The sequence below is a fragment of the Bombina bombina genome, chromosome 6 (genome assembly GCF_027579735.1).
Source record: "Bombina bombina isolate aBomBom1 chromosome 6, aBomBom1.pri, whole genome shotgun sequence".
Classification (NCBI taxonomy): domain Eukaryota; kingdom Metazoa; phylum Chordata; class Amphibia; order Anura; family Bombinatoridae; genus Bombina; species Bombina bombina.
In genome coordinates, this window is record NC_069504.1 from 661,464,623 (window position 1) to 661,477,942 (window position 13,320).

At 40.4% G+C, this 13,320-nt stretch overlaps 1 protein-coding gene across 3 annotated transcripts in view; it reads left to right on the forward strand.

Moving 5' to 3' along the window:
- Window positions 1–13,320, forward strand: part of LOC128663412 (TP53-binding protein 1) — an 816,604-nt gene that overhangs the window by 177,302 nt on the left and 625,982 nt on the right. For 2 of the 3 annotated variants that reach the window (XM_053717732.1, XM_053717734.1), the window contains exon 4: window positions 5,535–5,768. In XM_053717732.1, coding sequence (XP_053573707.1) covers window positions 5,535–5,768 — 234 coding nt within the window. The remainder of the gene's footprint in view (window positions 1–5,534; window positions 5,769–13,320) is intronic. The other variant, XM_053717733.1, reaches the window with a different exon arrangement.

Here is a 13,320-nt window from a genome sequence, read left to right on the forward strand (position 1 = left end):
ACTATACAAAGCAGACTCAGAACATACTAGGGGCCTACTGGCTTTAGGGGTCCAGCAGAGGGATCCCGGAGAGGGTGTTTTCAGGATTTGTGAGTCCAACGAAACCCACGATTTAGCCTCAAGTTTGGTATGCCAGTCATAAATTTGTTGGAGAACTATTGCCTTATAATACAATTCTATATTCAGGACTCCCAACCCCCCCCTCTTGTGGGGCTATACATAGTGGTTACATCAATTTGTGGACGTACCCGCCCCCAAATGAATGAGTTTATATTTCTTTGAAGCTGTTGTAGATATATCATAGGTAAGGCTATTGGGACGGTTTGTAAAATATATAAGACTCTAGGCAGAATTGTCTTTTAATTGCTTGTATTCTACCCCACCACGAAAGGGGTCTATCCTGCCATGAAAGGAGGCTCTGTTGCGTATTTTGGAGAAGGGGTTTGTAGTTAACGTCAAATATTTGGTGGATACGGGGGGACAATTTGACTCCTAGATATCCTAACTGGGAAGTTTTAATTTTATATGGGCAGACTGTTTTAAGGGAATGGATTGCTTTCTGCGAAAGCAAGATACCTAGGACCTCCGACTTCTGGTGATTGATATGGAAGTGTGACAGGGAACCGAATGTAGTAAATTCCCGAACCAATGCCGGTATAGAGGTTTGAGGATTATATACAGTTACTAGGACATCGTCTGCAAACATAGAGAGTTTATACTCATTGTGTCCAATTGAAATACTGTTAATTAATGGGGTGTTCCGTATATGTGCGGCCAGGGCTTCCATAGTCAATATGAATAGGGCTGGGGAAAGGGGACACCCCTGTCTAGTGCCATTTGTGATGGGAAATCCATCAGAGAGCACGCCATTAACTTTAGCTGATGGCTTGTTATATAGGTGAAATATTCTTTTTATCATCAGATCACCAAATCCAAACTGATGGAGAGTCTGTCTAAGAAAAAGCCAATTCAGTCGATCAGATGCTTTCTCCGCGTCTGTCGACACCAGAGCGGAGGGAATACCGTGTGTGGAGACATAATCTGACAGATGTATCACCCTAATAGTGTTGTCCCTAGACTCTCTCAAAGGGACAAAACCAGCCTGGTCCACGTGTATAATTGAGGGTAAAACGGAATTAATTTGTCTAGCTAGGATTTTGGCATAAATCTTGATATCACTGTTAGGCAGAGAAATCGGGCGGTAGCTGCTGGGTTCCGTCAAAGGCTTCCCTGTTTTGGGGATGACTGAAATATAAGCTTCTAGTAATCGTGGTGAGAGTTGTCCCTCATCTGTCAGGTCATTGAAGAGTGTTGTTAAGTGTGGGGCTAAAATTTGTGTAAATTGTTTATATTGTCAGGTCCTGGGCTTTTGTGCGGGGGGATATCTTTAATTGCTAGCAGGACTTCTTGCGTTGTAATTTGATCTTCTAAGGTGTTGGTTGCTTCTTTAGATATTGTGGGTAGTTGGGCCTCAGATAAGTATTGGTCTATGAGGGATACACACATTGAATGTTCAGTTGGTGCTATGTTGTAAAGTTTGCTATAGTAATCCCTAAAAGAATTTGCTATGCCCTTGCAGTCTGAGGTGTCAGGACCATTTTGTGTTTTAATTGAATGTACGTAATTAGCAAGGTTTTTCTTTTTCAGAGTTCTAGCCATGAGTGTTCCTGCTCTGTTCCCTTCTACAAAGTAAAGCCTCCTAAGATAAAAAGCCTTTTTGTGTGCTTCATTGCGTAAAAGATTATTTATATCTAACCTAGCATGTTTAAGAGTTTCCGCGAAATTCATGTTAGAGGGGCAATGCATATATGCGGTTTCTGCAGTTTGTAGGGCCTCTAATAGACGGGTGTATTCTACTTTATAAATCTTTGTTTGGGTAGCTTTTTGTTTGATAAATTCACCCCTAATGACCGATTTGTGTGCTTCCCAAATCATGGCTGGTGAGGAGTGAAGGGTGGTGTTATGAGTAAAATAGTCTTGTAGGGATAACCTAATCTCAACAATGGGCGGCTGCAGCAGCAGCGAGTCATCTAGTCTCCAGGTGAAATCTAAAGATGGCCTCTCCGGCCAGTCCAAGGCCAAGGAGACCATCGCATGATCCGACCATGGTGTAGGTTCGATGTCTGAATCTTGTGCTGATGTCAGTCCAGATTGGTCAATACATATGTAATCCAATCTGGAGTAGGTATGTCTAGGATAAGAGAAAAAAGTGTACGTTTTCTGTGTCGGGTGCTGCAAACGCCACACATCTATTAACGTAGCAGATCTCAAGTGCTGAGCGAGGTTTTTAAGGGAGCCTTGAGGATGTGAACTTTTCGCTTGTGAGCAATCCAATGAGGGATTTAATGCTATATTAAAGTCTCCGGCTAGAACTGTCGTACCCCTTGAAACTCCCAATAATGTTCCTATAAAGCGTTTAAAGAAACAGGCTTGCCCCGAATTTGGTGCGAAACCTTAGCCAGCGTGACCATCTTATTAAACAAAAGTCCCACCAATATCAAGAAGCGACCCTCATTGTCAGAATGTTGTTGAACAAGCTGAAAGGGGATAGATTTGTGTAAAAGTTTTTTTCTTTGAGGGGTGAGAGTTAAAAAAACCAACTGGGTAATGTTTAGAGGTAAACTTGGGTTCTGCGTTTTTAATAAAGTGTGTCTCTTGGACATATACGATTTTACTTTTGTGTTTGATGAACCAGTTGGTTGCTATTGACCTTTTCGTAGGAGAATTTAGCCCCTTTGTGTTTTGGGTAGATACTTTCAATGTTCGTTGGGCCATTGGGGATTTCGGGGTGAGGGAGGCTGCATATGATATTTTCTATGATATGAGGTGTAGCCTCGAAGAGGGGATGTGTACCTGTCTTTTTAAACTGTGACATGAGCTTCGTGCAATATTGTGTGTAGATAACATACCTTACTTGACCATATTTAGGACCTGGGAAGGATGGTAGTTTACTAAGAACCTCTGGGAGACAACACTTTAAGAGAAAACAAGGTAACAATTACTGTAAATGTAAAAACAAATTAAACAAGATAAACAAACATTGCACAATCATTACAATAGTAGTAGCCAATATTATTGGCTACTTGACCAAGTGGTCCAAGAATAAAAGGGGGGGTTGTCTAGCTAGAAACCGGATTCTGGATCCTAACTAGTGCGCAGAACCCTTTGAGGAGGGTTATTATGCTATCATGAGACTGCCAGCAAAACATCGCTAGCAGTTACAGTATTACTAACATCTTGGCAATACCTTAGACTAAGATAAGTGTCTTATATGCAGACACATACCCGAGTACACTCATAAACGCATATACATATATAAATACAGGTGCCCCGGTGGGGAGGGGCATAACAGAGAAATATCAAATCCTACTAAGAGGCCTATACTTATCACAGCTTTTGCAGGTGTTTACAGCTTAGTTTGATTGCATCTGGTTGCCAAGATTCATTGCGGGTATCTGCCTATGTTCGGAGCTCCTTAATTAAGCGGCCATGCTGGTCACCGGCCAGCTCCGCCCCCATAAATTTACTTTTTATGTAATTTGCTTCATTCTCTTTATATCCTTTGCTGAAAAGCCTATCTAGATAGGCTCAGTAGCTGCTGATTGGTGGCTGCACATAGATGCCTTGTGATTGGCTCACCTATGTGCATTATTTCTTCAACAAAAGATATCTAAAGAATGAAGCAAATTAGAGAACAGAAATAAATTGGAATGTTGTTTAAAATCATATTCTCTATCTGAAACATGGAGAGAAAAAAAATCTTAGGTTTAATGTCCCTTTAAGCAATTGTTTCCAAGAAATTGTAGCAACGTGACCTCACTATCAATAGTGCAGATCTTGTATTTTCTGTGTATTGTATTAGTTCTCTGATAGTTCATGTTTGTTTTACATTCAGTTTTGTTTCAGGCGAAGATTCCTGTTTATTCTAACTTTGACATTCTTCTTGTTCCCCCTGTTTTTACTAATACTGTTTCTCTAGGACATTAATTTAGTTTTGAATCCTTTTGTAAAAAGGCATAAATTATCATTTAAGTTGCCAGTTTTTAAGACCATTTTGCTTCCAGACTTTGTCACAGTTATAGGGACATTGAACACCAAATTTTTCTTTCATAATTCAGATAGAGCATATACCTTTAAACAGCTTTTTCTAGTTATCTATGTTATCTCATTTGCTTCTCTTGGTATTCTTTATTGAAAAGAATACCTAGATAGGCCCAGAGGCTGAGAACTAGCTGCTGATTGTTGGCTGCACATATATTCCTCTTTTTATTGGCTTACTGAAGATTTCAGATATCTGCTAGTAATGCATTGCTGCTCCTTCAATTAAGGATACAGAAAGAATGAAGCATAATTGGTAAAAGAAGTAAATTGGAAAGTTGTTTAAAAAAATAAAAAATAAAATCCCTATCTGAATCCTAAAAGAAAAAAAATGGGTTTCATTTCCTTTTAAAGGGAAATGAAACCCCCAAACATTTCATGCAATTTTAAACAACTTTTCAGCTTACTTCTGTTATCTAATTTGCTTTGTTCTTGTGGTGTTCTATTTTGAAAAGTATACCTGGGTAGGCTCATGAGCAGCAATGCACTACAGGGAGCTAGCTGATGATTGGTGACTGCATACATGCCACTTGTCAATGGCTCACCCACTGTGTTCAGCTAGCTCGCAGTAGTTCATTGCTGCTTCTTTAAAGTGACAGTTTAGACCAAAATAAACTTTCATGATTCACATTGAGCATGTAATTTTAAACAATTTTCCAATTTACTTTTATCACCAATTTTGCTTTGTTCTTTTGGTATTCTTAGTTGAAAGCTTAACCTAGGAGGTTCATATGCTAATTTCTTAGACCTTGAAGGCTGCCTCTAATCTGAATGCATTTTGACCACTAGAGGGCATTAGTTCATGTGTTTCATATAGATAACACTGTGATCGTGCACGTGAAGTTATCTGGGAGCAGGCACTGATTGGCTAAACTGCAAGTCTGTCAAAAGAACTGACATAAAGGGGCAGTTTGCAGAGGCTTATATACAAGGTTAAAAGTATATTATTATAACTGTGTTGGTTATGCAATAGGTAATAAAGGGATTATCTATCTTTTAAAACAATACAAATTCTGGTGTAGACTGCCCCTTTAACATAGGATACAGAGGGAATTAAGCATATTAGAAAGTAGAAGTAAATTGGAAAGTTGTTTAAAATCATATTCATAGGATTGTAAAAGGAAATGTTTTGGTTTGATGTCCCTTTAAGGACATTTATTTATATTACAAAAGCAAATAGTTATGTACTTTTCTTAGCATAGAATAAAATTGTCTGAAACAATAACTTTGAGTGGGAAAGATTTTTGTTTTAAAACTTTTTTAGGGGATGATTACAAATTATACTCCTACATTGAAACACATGTTTAAACAATCTTCCCTGTCACTTACAGTACTAAAAACTCATTGATCAAGAGAGTTGTCATACATTATTATTATTTATTATTAAAATAATATTTACAATGATCATTAGTGAAAATTATATTCTGTCATTTCAGTAGTTGGAGAGTGCCCTGATAGCACTCTAGCAACCAGCGATGTTACTGCTGAAAACACTGGGGCTGATGATGTCACGGTAGAAAGTGCCATGGTAACAACAGATGTGTCTGATGAAAGTGAGAAGGGAGACTCTGGGTCTGCAATCAGTACCGATGGCAAACTGTGTCTAAGAATGAAACTTATCACACCTATTAATGAAGAAAGTGAATGTGCTTCAGCTTTCAATCTTGAAAGTAAGATGGGGGAAAAACAAATATACATTATTTAAAGATAAATAAGTTCACTGCATGTTCCTGGGATTGTGGGCGCTACATTTTTTTCTCTATATTTACTTATCCTCCTCAAACTTTCTTTCATGTAATTAGCAAGAGTCCATGAGCTAGTGACGTATGGGATATACATTCCTACCAGGAGGGGCAAAGTTTCCCAAACCTCAAAATGCCTATAAATACACCCCTCACCACACCCACAATTCAGTTTTACAAACTTTGCCTCCCGTGGAGGTGGTGAAGTAAGTTTGTGCTAGATTCTTCGTTGATATGCGCTTCGCAGCAGGCTGGAGCCCGGTTTTCCTCTCAGAGTGCAGTGAATGTCAGAGGGATGTGAAGAGAGTATTGCCTATTTGAATTCAATGATCTCCTTCTACGGGGTCTATTTCATAGGTTCTCTGTTATCGGTCGTAGAGATTCATCTCTTACCTCCCTTTTCAGATCGACGATATACTCTTATATACCATGACCTCTACTGATTCTCGTTTCAGTACTGGTTTGGCTATCTACTATATGTAGATGAGTGTCCTGGGGTAAGTAAGTCTTATTTTTTGTGACACTCTAAGCTATGGTTGGGCACTTTATATATAAAGTTCTAAATATATGTCTTTAAACTTATATTTGCCTTGATTCAGGATGATCAATATTCCTTATTTCAGACAGTCAGTTTCATTATTTGGGTTAATGCATATGAATATTCAATTTTTTTCTTACCTTAAAAAATTGTTTTCAAATTGACTTTTTTCCCTGTGGGCTGTTAGGCTCGCGGGGGCTGAAAATGCTTCAATTTATTGCGTCATTCTTGGCGCAGATTTTTTTGGCGGAAAAATTTCTGTTTTTCATTTCCGGCGTCATTCTTGACGCCGGAAGTTGTTCGTGATTATGTCATTTTTTTTTTGACGTTTTGCGCCAAAAATGTCAGTGTTCCGGATGTGGCGTCATTCTTGGCGCCAAAAATTTTTAGGCGCCAATAATGTGGGCGTCTTTCTTGGCGCTAAAAAATGTGGGCGTCATTTTTGTCTCCACCTTTTTTTCACATTATTTCAGTCTCATTTTTCATTGCTTCTGGTTGCTAGAGGCTTGTTCATTGGCATTCTTTCCCATTCCTGAAACTGTCATTTAAGGAATTTGATAATTTTGCTTTATATGTTGTTTTTTCTATTACATATTCCAAGATGTCTCAAATTGACCCTGGATCAGAATCTACTTCTGGAAAGACGCTGCCTGATGCTGGTTCTACCAAAGTTAAGTGTATTTGTTGTAAACTTTTGGTAACTGTTCCTCCGGCTGTAGTTTGTGATGAATGTCATGATAAGCTTGCTAATGCAGATAGTATTTCCATTAGTAATATACCATTACCTGTTGCTGTTCCCTCAACATCTAATACTTGTTAATAATGTTCCGGTTAATATAAGAGAATTTGTTTCTAAATCTATTAGGAAGGCTATGTCTGTTATTCCTCCTTCCAATAAACGTTAAAGGTCTTTTAAAACTTCTCATTTTTCAGATGAAATTTTAAATGACCGTCATAATTCTGATTTGTCTGTTTCTGATGAGGATTTTTCTGGTTCAGAGGATTCTGTCTCAGATATTGACACTGATAAATCTTCATATTTATTTAAGATGGAATTTATTCGCTCTTTACTTAAAGAAGTTTTAATCACTTTAGAAATGGAGGATTCTAGTCCTCTTGATACTAAATCTACTAAGCGTTTAAATTCGGTTTTTAAACCTCCTATGGTTATTCCAGAAGTTTTTCCTGTCCCTGATGCTATTTCTGAAGTAATTTCTAGGGAATGGAATAATATGGGTACTTCATTTACTCCTTCTCAAAGGTTAAAGAAATTGTATCCTGTGCCATCTGATAGATTAGAGTTTTGGGACAAAATCCCTAAAGTTGATGGGGCTATCTCTACTCTTGCTAAACGTACTACTATTCCTACGGCAGATAGTACTTCCTTTAAGGATCCTTTAGATAGGAAGATTGAATCCTTTCTAAGGAAAGCTTATTTATGTTCAGGTAATCTTCTTAGGCCTGCTATTTCTTTGGCTGATGTTGCTGCCGCTTCCACTTTTTGGTTGGAGGCTTTAGCACAACAAGTATCAGACCATAATACTCATAGCATTGTTAAACTCCTTCAACATGCTAATAACTTTATTTGTGATGCCATCTTTGATATCATTAGAGTTGATGTCAGGTATATGTCTTTAGCTATTTTAGCTAGAAGAGCTTTATGGCTTAAAACTTGGAATGCAGATATGTCTTCTAAATCAACTTTGCTTGCTCTTTTCTTCTGTTAAGTGTGATCAGTCCACGGGTCATCATTACTTCTGGGATATTACTCCTCCCCAACAGGAAGTGCAAGAGGATTCACCCAGCAGAGCTGCATATAGCTCCTCCCCTCTACGTCACTCCCAGTCATTCTCTTGCACCCAACGACTAGATAGGATGTATGAGAGGACTATGGTGATTATACTTAGTTTTATATCTTCAATCAAAAGTTTGTTATTTTAAAATAGCACCGGAGTGTGTTATTACCTCTCTGGCAGAGTTTGAAGAAGAATCTACCAGAGTTTTACTATGATTTTAGCCGGAGTAGTTAAGATCATATTGCTGTTTCTCGGCCATCTGAGGAGAGGTAAACTTCAGATCAGGGGACAGCGGGCAGATGAATCTGCATAGAGGTATGTAGCAGCTTTTATTTTCTGACAATGGAATTGATGAGAAAATCCTGCCATACCGATATAATGTCATGTATGTATACTTTACACTTCAGTATTCTGGGGAATGGTACTTCACTGGAATTACACTGTAAGAAATACATAAAACTTTTTAATAACTAAGAAATTATGTTTAACGTTTTTGCTGGAATGTAAAATCGTTTTCATTTGCTGAGGTACTGAGTGAATAAATGTTTGGGCACTATTTTTCCACTTGGCAGTTGCTTGATCTTTTTTCTGACAGTTTCTGTTCTCTCTCACTGCTGTGTGTGAGGGGGAGGGGCCGTTTTTTGGCGCTTTTGCTACGCATCAGAAATTTCAGTCAGCAGCTCATTGTATTTCCTGCATGATCCGGTTCATCTCTACAGAGCTCAGGGGTCTTCAAAACTTGTTTTGAGGGAGGTAATTTCTCTCAGCAGAGCTGTGAGATTATAGTTGACTGAGATAAAAAACGTTTATTCTGTAATTTTTTTTCTGCTTTCAGAATTAGTTGTCTCTTGCTAATGGGATCAAACCTTTGCTAAAGTTGTGTTGTTTACAAGGATTGAGGCTATAACTGTTTCAATTTATTAATTTTCAACTGTTATAAATCTTCTGTGCTTCTTAAAGGCACAGTACGTTTTTAATAATATTCTAATAGAATTGTATTCCAAGTTGCAAGTTTATTTGCTAGTGTGTTAAACATGTCTGATTCAGAGGAAGATACCTGTGTCATTTGTTGCAATGCCAAAGTGGAGCCCAATAGAAATTTATGTACTAACTGTATTGATGCTACTTTAAATAAAAGTCAATCTGTACAAATTGAACAAATTTCACCAAACAACGAGGGGAGAGTTATGCCGACTAACTCGCCTCACGTGTCAGTACCTGCATCTCCCGCTCGGGAGGTGCGCGATATGGTGGCGCCCAGTACAGCTGGGCGGCCATTACAGATAACTTTACAAGATATGGCCACTGTTATGACTGAAGTTTTGGCTAAATTACCAGAACTAAGAGGCAAGCGTGATCACTCTGGGGTGAGAACAGAGTGCGCTGATAATATTAGGGCCATGTCGGACACTGCGTCACAGGTGGCAGAACATGAGGACGGAGAACTTCATTCTGTGGGTGACGGTTCTGATCCAAACAGACTGGATTCAGATATTTCAAATTTTAAATTTAAGCTGGAAAACCTCAGTGTATTACTAGGGGAGGTGTTAGCGGCTCTGAATGATTGTAACACAGTTGCAATACCAGAGAAAATGTGTAGGTTGGATAAATATTTTGCGGTACCGGCGAGTACTGATGTTTTTCCTATACCTAAGAGACTTACTGAAATTGTTACTAAGGAGTGGGATAGACCCGGTGTGCCGTTCTCACCCCCTCCGATATTTAGAAAAATGTTTCCAATAGACGCCACCACACGGGACTTGTGGCAAACGGTCCCTAAGGTGGAGGGAGCAGTTTCTACTTTAGCTAAGCGTACCACTATCCCGGTGGAGGATAGCTGTGCTTTTTCAGATCCAATGGATAAAAAATTAGAGGGTTACCTTAAGAAAATGTTTGTTCAACAAGGTTTTATATTGCAACCCCTTGCATGCATTGCGCCGGTCACGGCTGCAGCGGCATTCTGGATTGAGTCTCTGGAAGAGAACATTAGTTCAGCTACTCTGGACGACATTACGGACAGGCTTAGAGTCCTTAAACTAGCTAATTCATTCATTTCGGAGGCCGTAGTACATTTAACTAAACTTACGGCTAAGAATTCAGGATTCGCCATTCAGGCACGCAGGGCGCTGTGGCTAAAATCCTGGTCAGCTGATGTTACTTCTAAGTCTAAATTGCTTAATATAGCTTTTAAAGGGCAGTCCTTATTTGGGCCTGGTTTGAAAGAAATTATCGCTGACATTACAGGAGGTAAAGGCCACGCCCTGCCTCAAGACAGGGCCAAACCTAAGGCCAAACAGTCTAATTTTCGTTCCTTTCGGAATTTCAAAGCATCAACTTCCTCTGCCCCAAAGCAAGAAGGATCTGTTGCTCGCTACAGACAAAACTGAAGTCCTAACCAGTCTTGGAACAAGGGCAAGCAGGCCAGGAAACCTGCTGCTGCCCCTAAAACAGCATGAATTGAGGGCCCCCGATCCGGGATCGGATCTAGTGGGGGGCAGACTTTCTCTCTTCGCCCAGGCTTGGGCAAGAGATGTCCAGGATCCCTGGGCGCTAGAGATAATATCTCAGGGATACCTTCTGGAATTCAAATACTCTCCTCCAAGAGAGAGATTTCATCTGTCAAGGTTGTCAACAATCCAGACAAAGAAAGAGGCGTTTCTACGCTGCGTACAAGAGCTCTTGTTAATGGGAGTAATCCATCCAGTTCCACGGTCGGAACAGGGACAAGGGTTTTACTCAAATCTATTTGTGGTTCCCAAAAAAGAGGGAACTTTCAGACCAATCCTGGACTTAAAGATCCTAAACAAATTCCTAAGAGTTCCATCGTTCAAGATGGAGACTATTCGGACAATTTTACCTATGATCCAAGAGGGTCAGTACATGACCACTGTAGATTTAAAAGATGCTTACCTTCACATACCGATTCATAAAGATCATTACCGGTACCTAAGGTTTGCCTTCCTAGGCATTACCAGTTTGTGGCTCTTCCATTCGGATTGGCTACAGCTCCAAGAATCTTCACAAAGGTTCTGGGTGCTCTTCTGGCGGTACTAAGACCGCGGGGAATCTCGGTAGCTCCATACCTAGACGACATTCTGATACAAGCTTCAAGCTTTCAAACTGCCAAGTTTCATACAGAGTTAGTACTGGCATTTCTAAGGTCACATGGATGGAAGGTGAACGAAAAGAAAAGTTCACTCGTTCCACTCACAAGAGTTCCCTTCCTGGGGACTCTTATAGATTCTGTAGAAATGAAGATTTACCTGACAGAGGACAGGCTAACAAGACTTCAAAGTGCTTGCCGCACCCTTCATTCCATTCAACACCCGTCAGTGGCTCAATGCATGGAGGTAATCGGCTTAATGGTAGCGGCAATGGACATAGTACCCTTTGCACGCTTACACCTCAGACCACTGCAACTGTGCATGCTAAGTCAGTGGAATGGGGATTACTCAGACTTGTCCCCTTCTCTGAATCTGGATCAAGAGACCAGAAATTCTCTTCTATGGTGGCTTTCCCGGCCACATCTGTCCAGGGGGATGCCATTCAGCAGACCAGACTGGACAATTGTAACAACAGACGCCAGCCTTCTAGGTTGGGGTGCCGTCTGGAATTCTCTGAAGGCTCAGGGACAATGGAGTCAGGAGGAGAGTCTCCTGCCTATAAACATTCTGGAATTGAGAGCAGTTCTCAATGCACTCCTGGCTTGGCCCCAGTTGACAACTCGGGGGTTCATCAGGTTTCAGTCGGACAACATCACGACTGTAGCTTACATCAACCATCAGGGAGGGACAAGAAGCTCCCTAGCAATGATGGAAGTTTCAAAGATAATTCGCTGGGCAGAGTCTCACTCTTGCCACCTGTCAGCAATCCACATCCCGGGAGTGGAGAACTGGGAGGCGGATTTCTTAAGTCGTCAGACTTTTCATCCGGGGGAGTGGGAACTTCATCCGGAGGTCTTTGCCCAAATACTTCGACGTTGGGGCAAACCAGAGATAGATCTCATGGCGTCTCGTCAGAACGCCAAGCTTCCTCGTTACGGGTCCAGATCCAGGGATCCAGGAGCAGTCCTGATAGATGCCCTGACAGCACCTTGGGATTTCAGGATGGCTTACGTGTTTCCACCCTTCCCGATGCTTCCTCGATTGATTGCCAGAATCAAACAGGAGAGAGCATCAGTGATTCTAATAGCACCTGCATGGCCACGCAGGACTTGGTATGCAGACCTAGTGGACATGTCATCCTGTCCACCTTGGTCTCTACCTCTGAAACAGGACCTTCTGATACAGGGTCCTTTCAAACATCAAAATCTAACTTCTCTGAAGCTGACTGCTTGGAAATTGAACGCTTGATTTTATCAAGACGTGGGTTTTCTGAGTCAGTTTTGATACCTTAATACAGGCTAGGAAGCCTGTTACCAGAAGGATTTACCATAAGATATGGCGTAAATACCTATATTGGTGTGAATCCAAAGGTTACTCTTGGAGTAAGATTAGGATTCCTAGGATATTGTCTTTTCTACAAGAAGGTTTAGAAAAGGGTTTATCTGCTAGTTCTTTAAAGGGACAGATCTCAGCTCTGTCCATTCTGTTACACAAACGTCTGTCAGAAGTTCCTGACGTCCAGGCTTTTTGTCAGGCTTTGGCCAGGATTAAGCCTGTGTTTAAAACTGTTGCTCCACCATGGAGTTTAAACCTTGTTCTTAATGTTTTACAGGGCGTTCCGTTTGAACCCCTTCATTCCATTGATATAAAGTTGTTATCTTGGAAAGTTCTATTTTTAATGGCTATTTCCTCGGCTCGAAGAGTCTCTGAATTATCAGCCTTACATTGTGATTCTCCTTATTTGATTTTTCATTCGGATAAGGTAGTTCTGCGTACTAAACCTGGGTTCTTACCTAAGGTAGTCACTAACAGGAATATCAATCAAGAGATTGTTGTTCCTTCTTTGTGCCCAAATCCTTCTTCGAAGAAGGAACGTCTACTGCACAACCTGGACGTAGTCCGTGCTCTAAAATTTTACTTACAGGCAACTAAGGAATTTCGACAAACGTCTTCTCTGTTTGTCGTTTACTCTGGTCAGAGGAGAGGTCAAAAGGCTTCTGCTACCTCTCTTTCTTTTTGGCTTCGTAGCATAATTCGTTTAG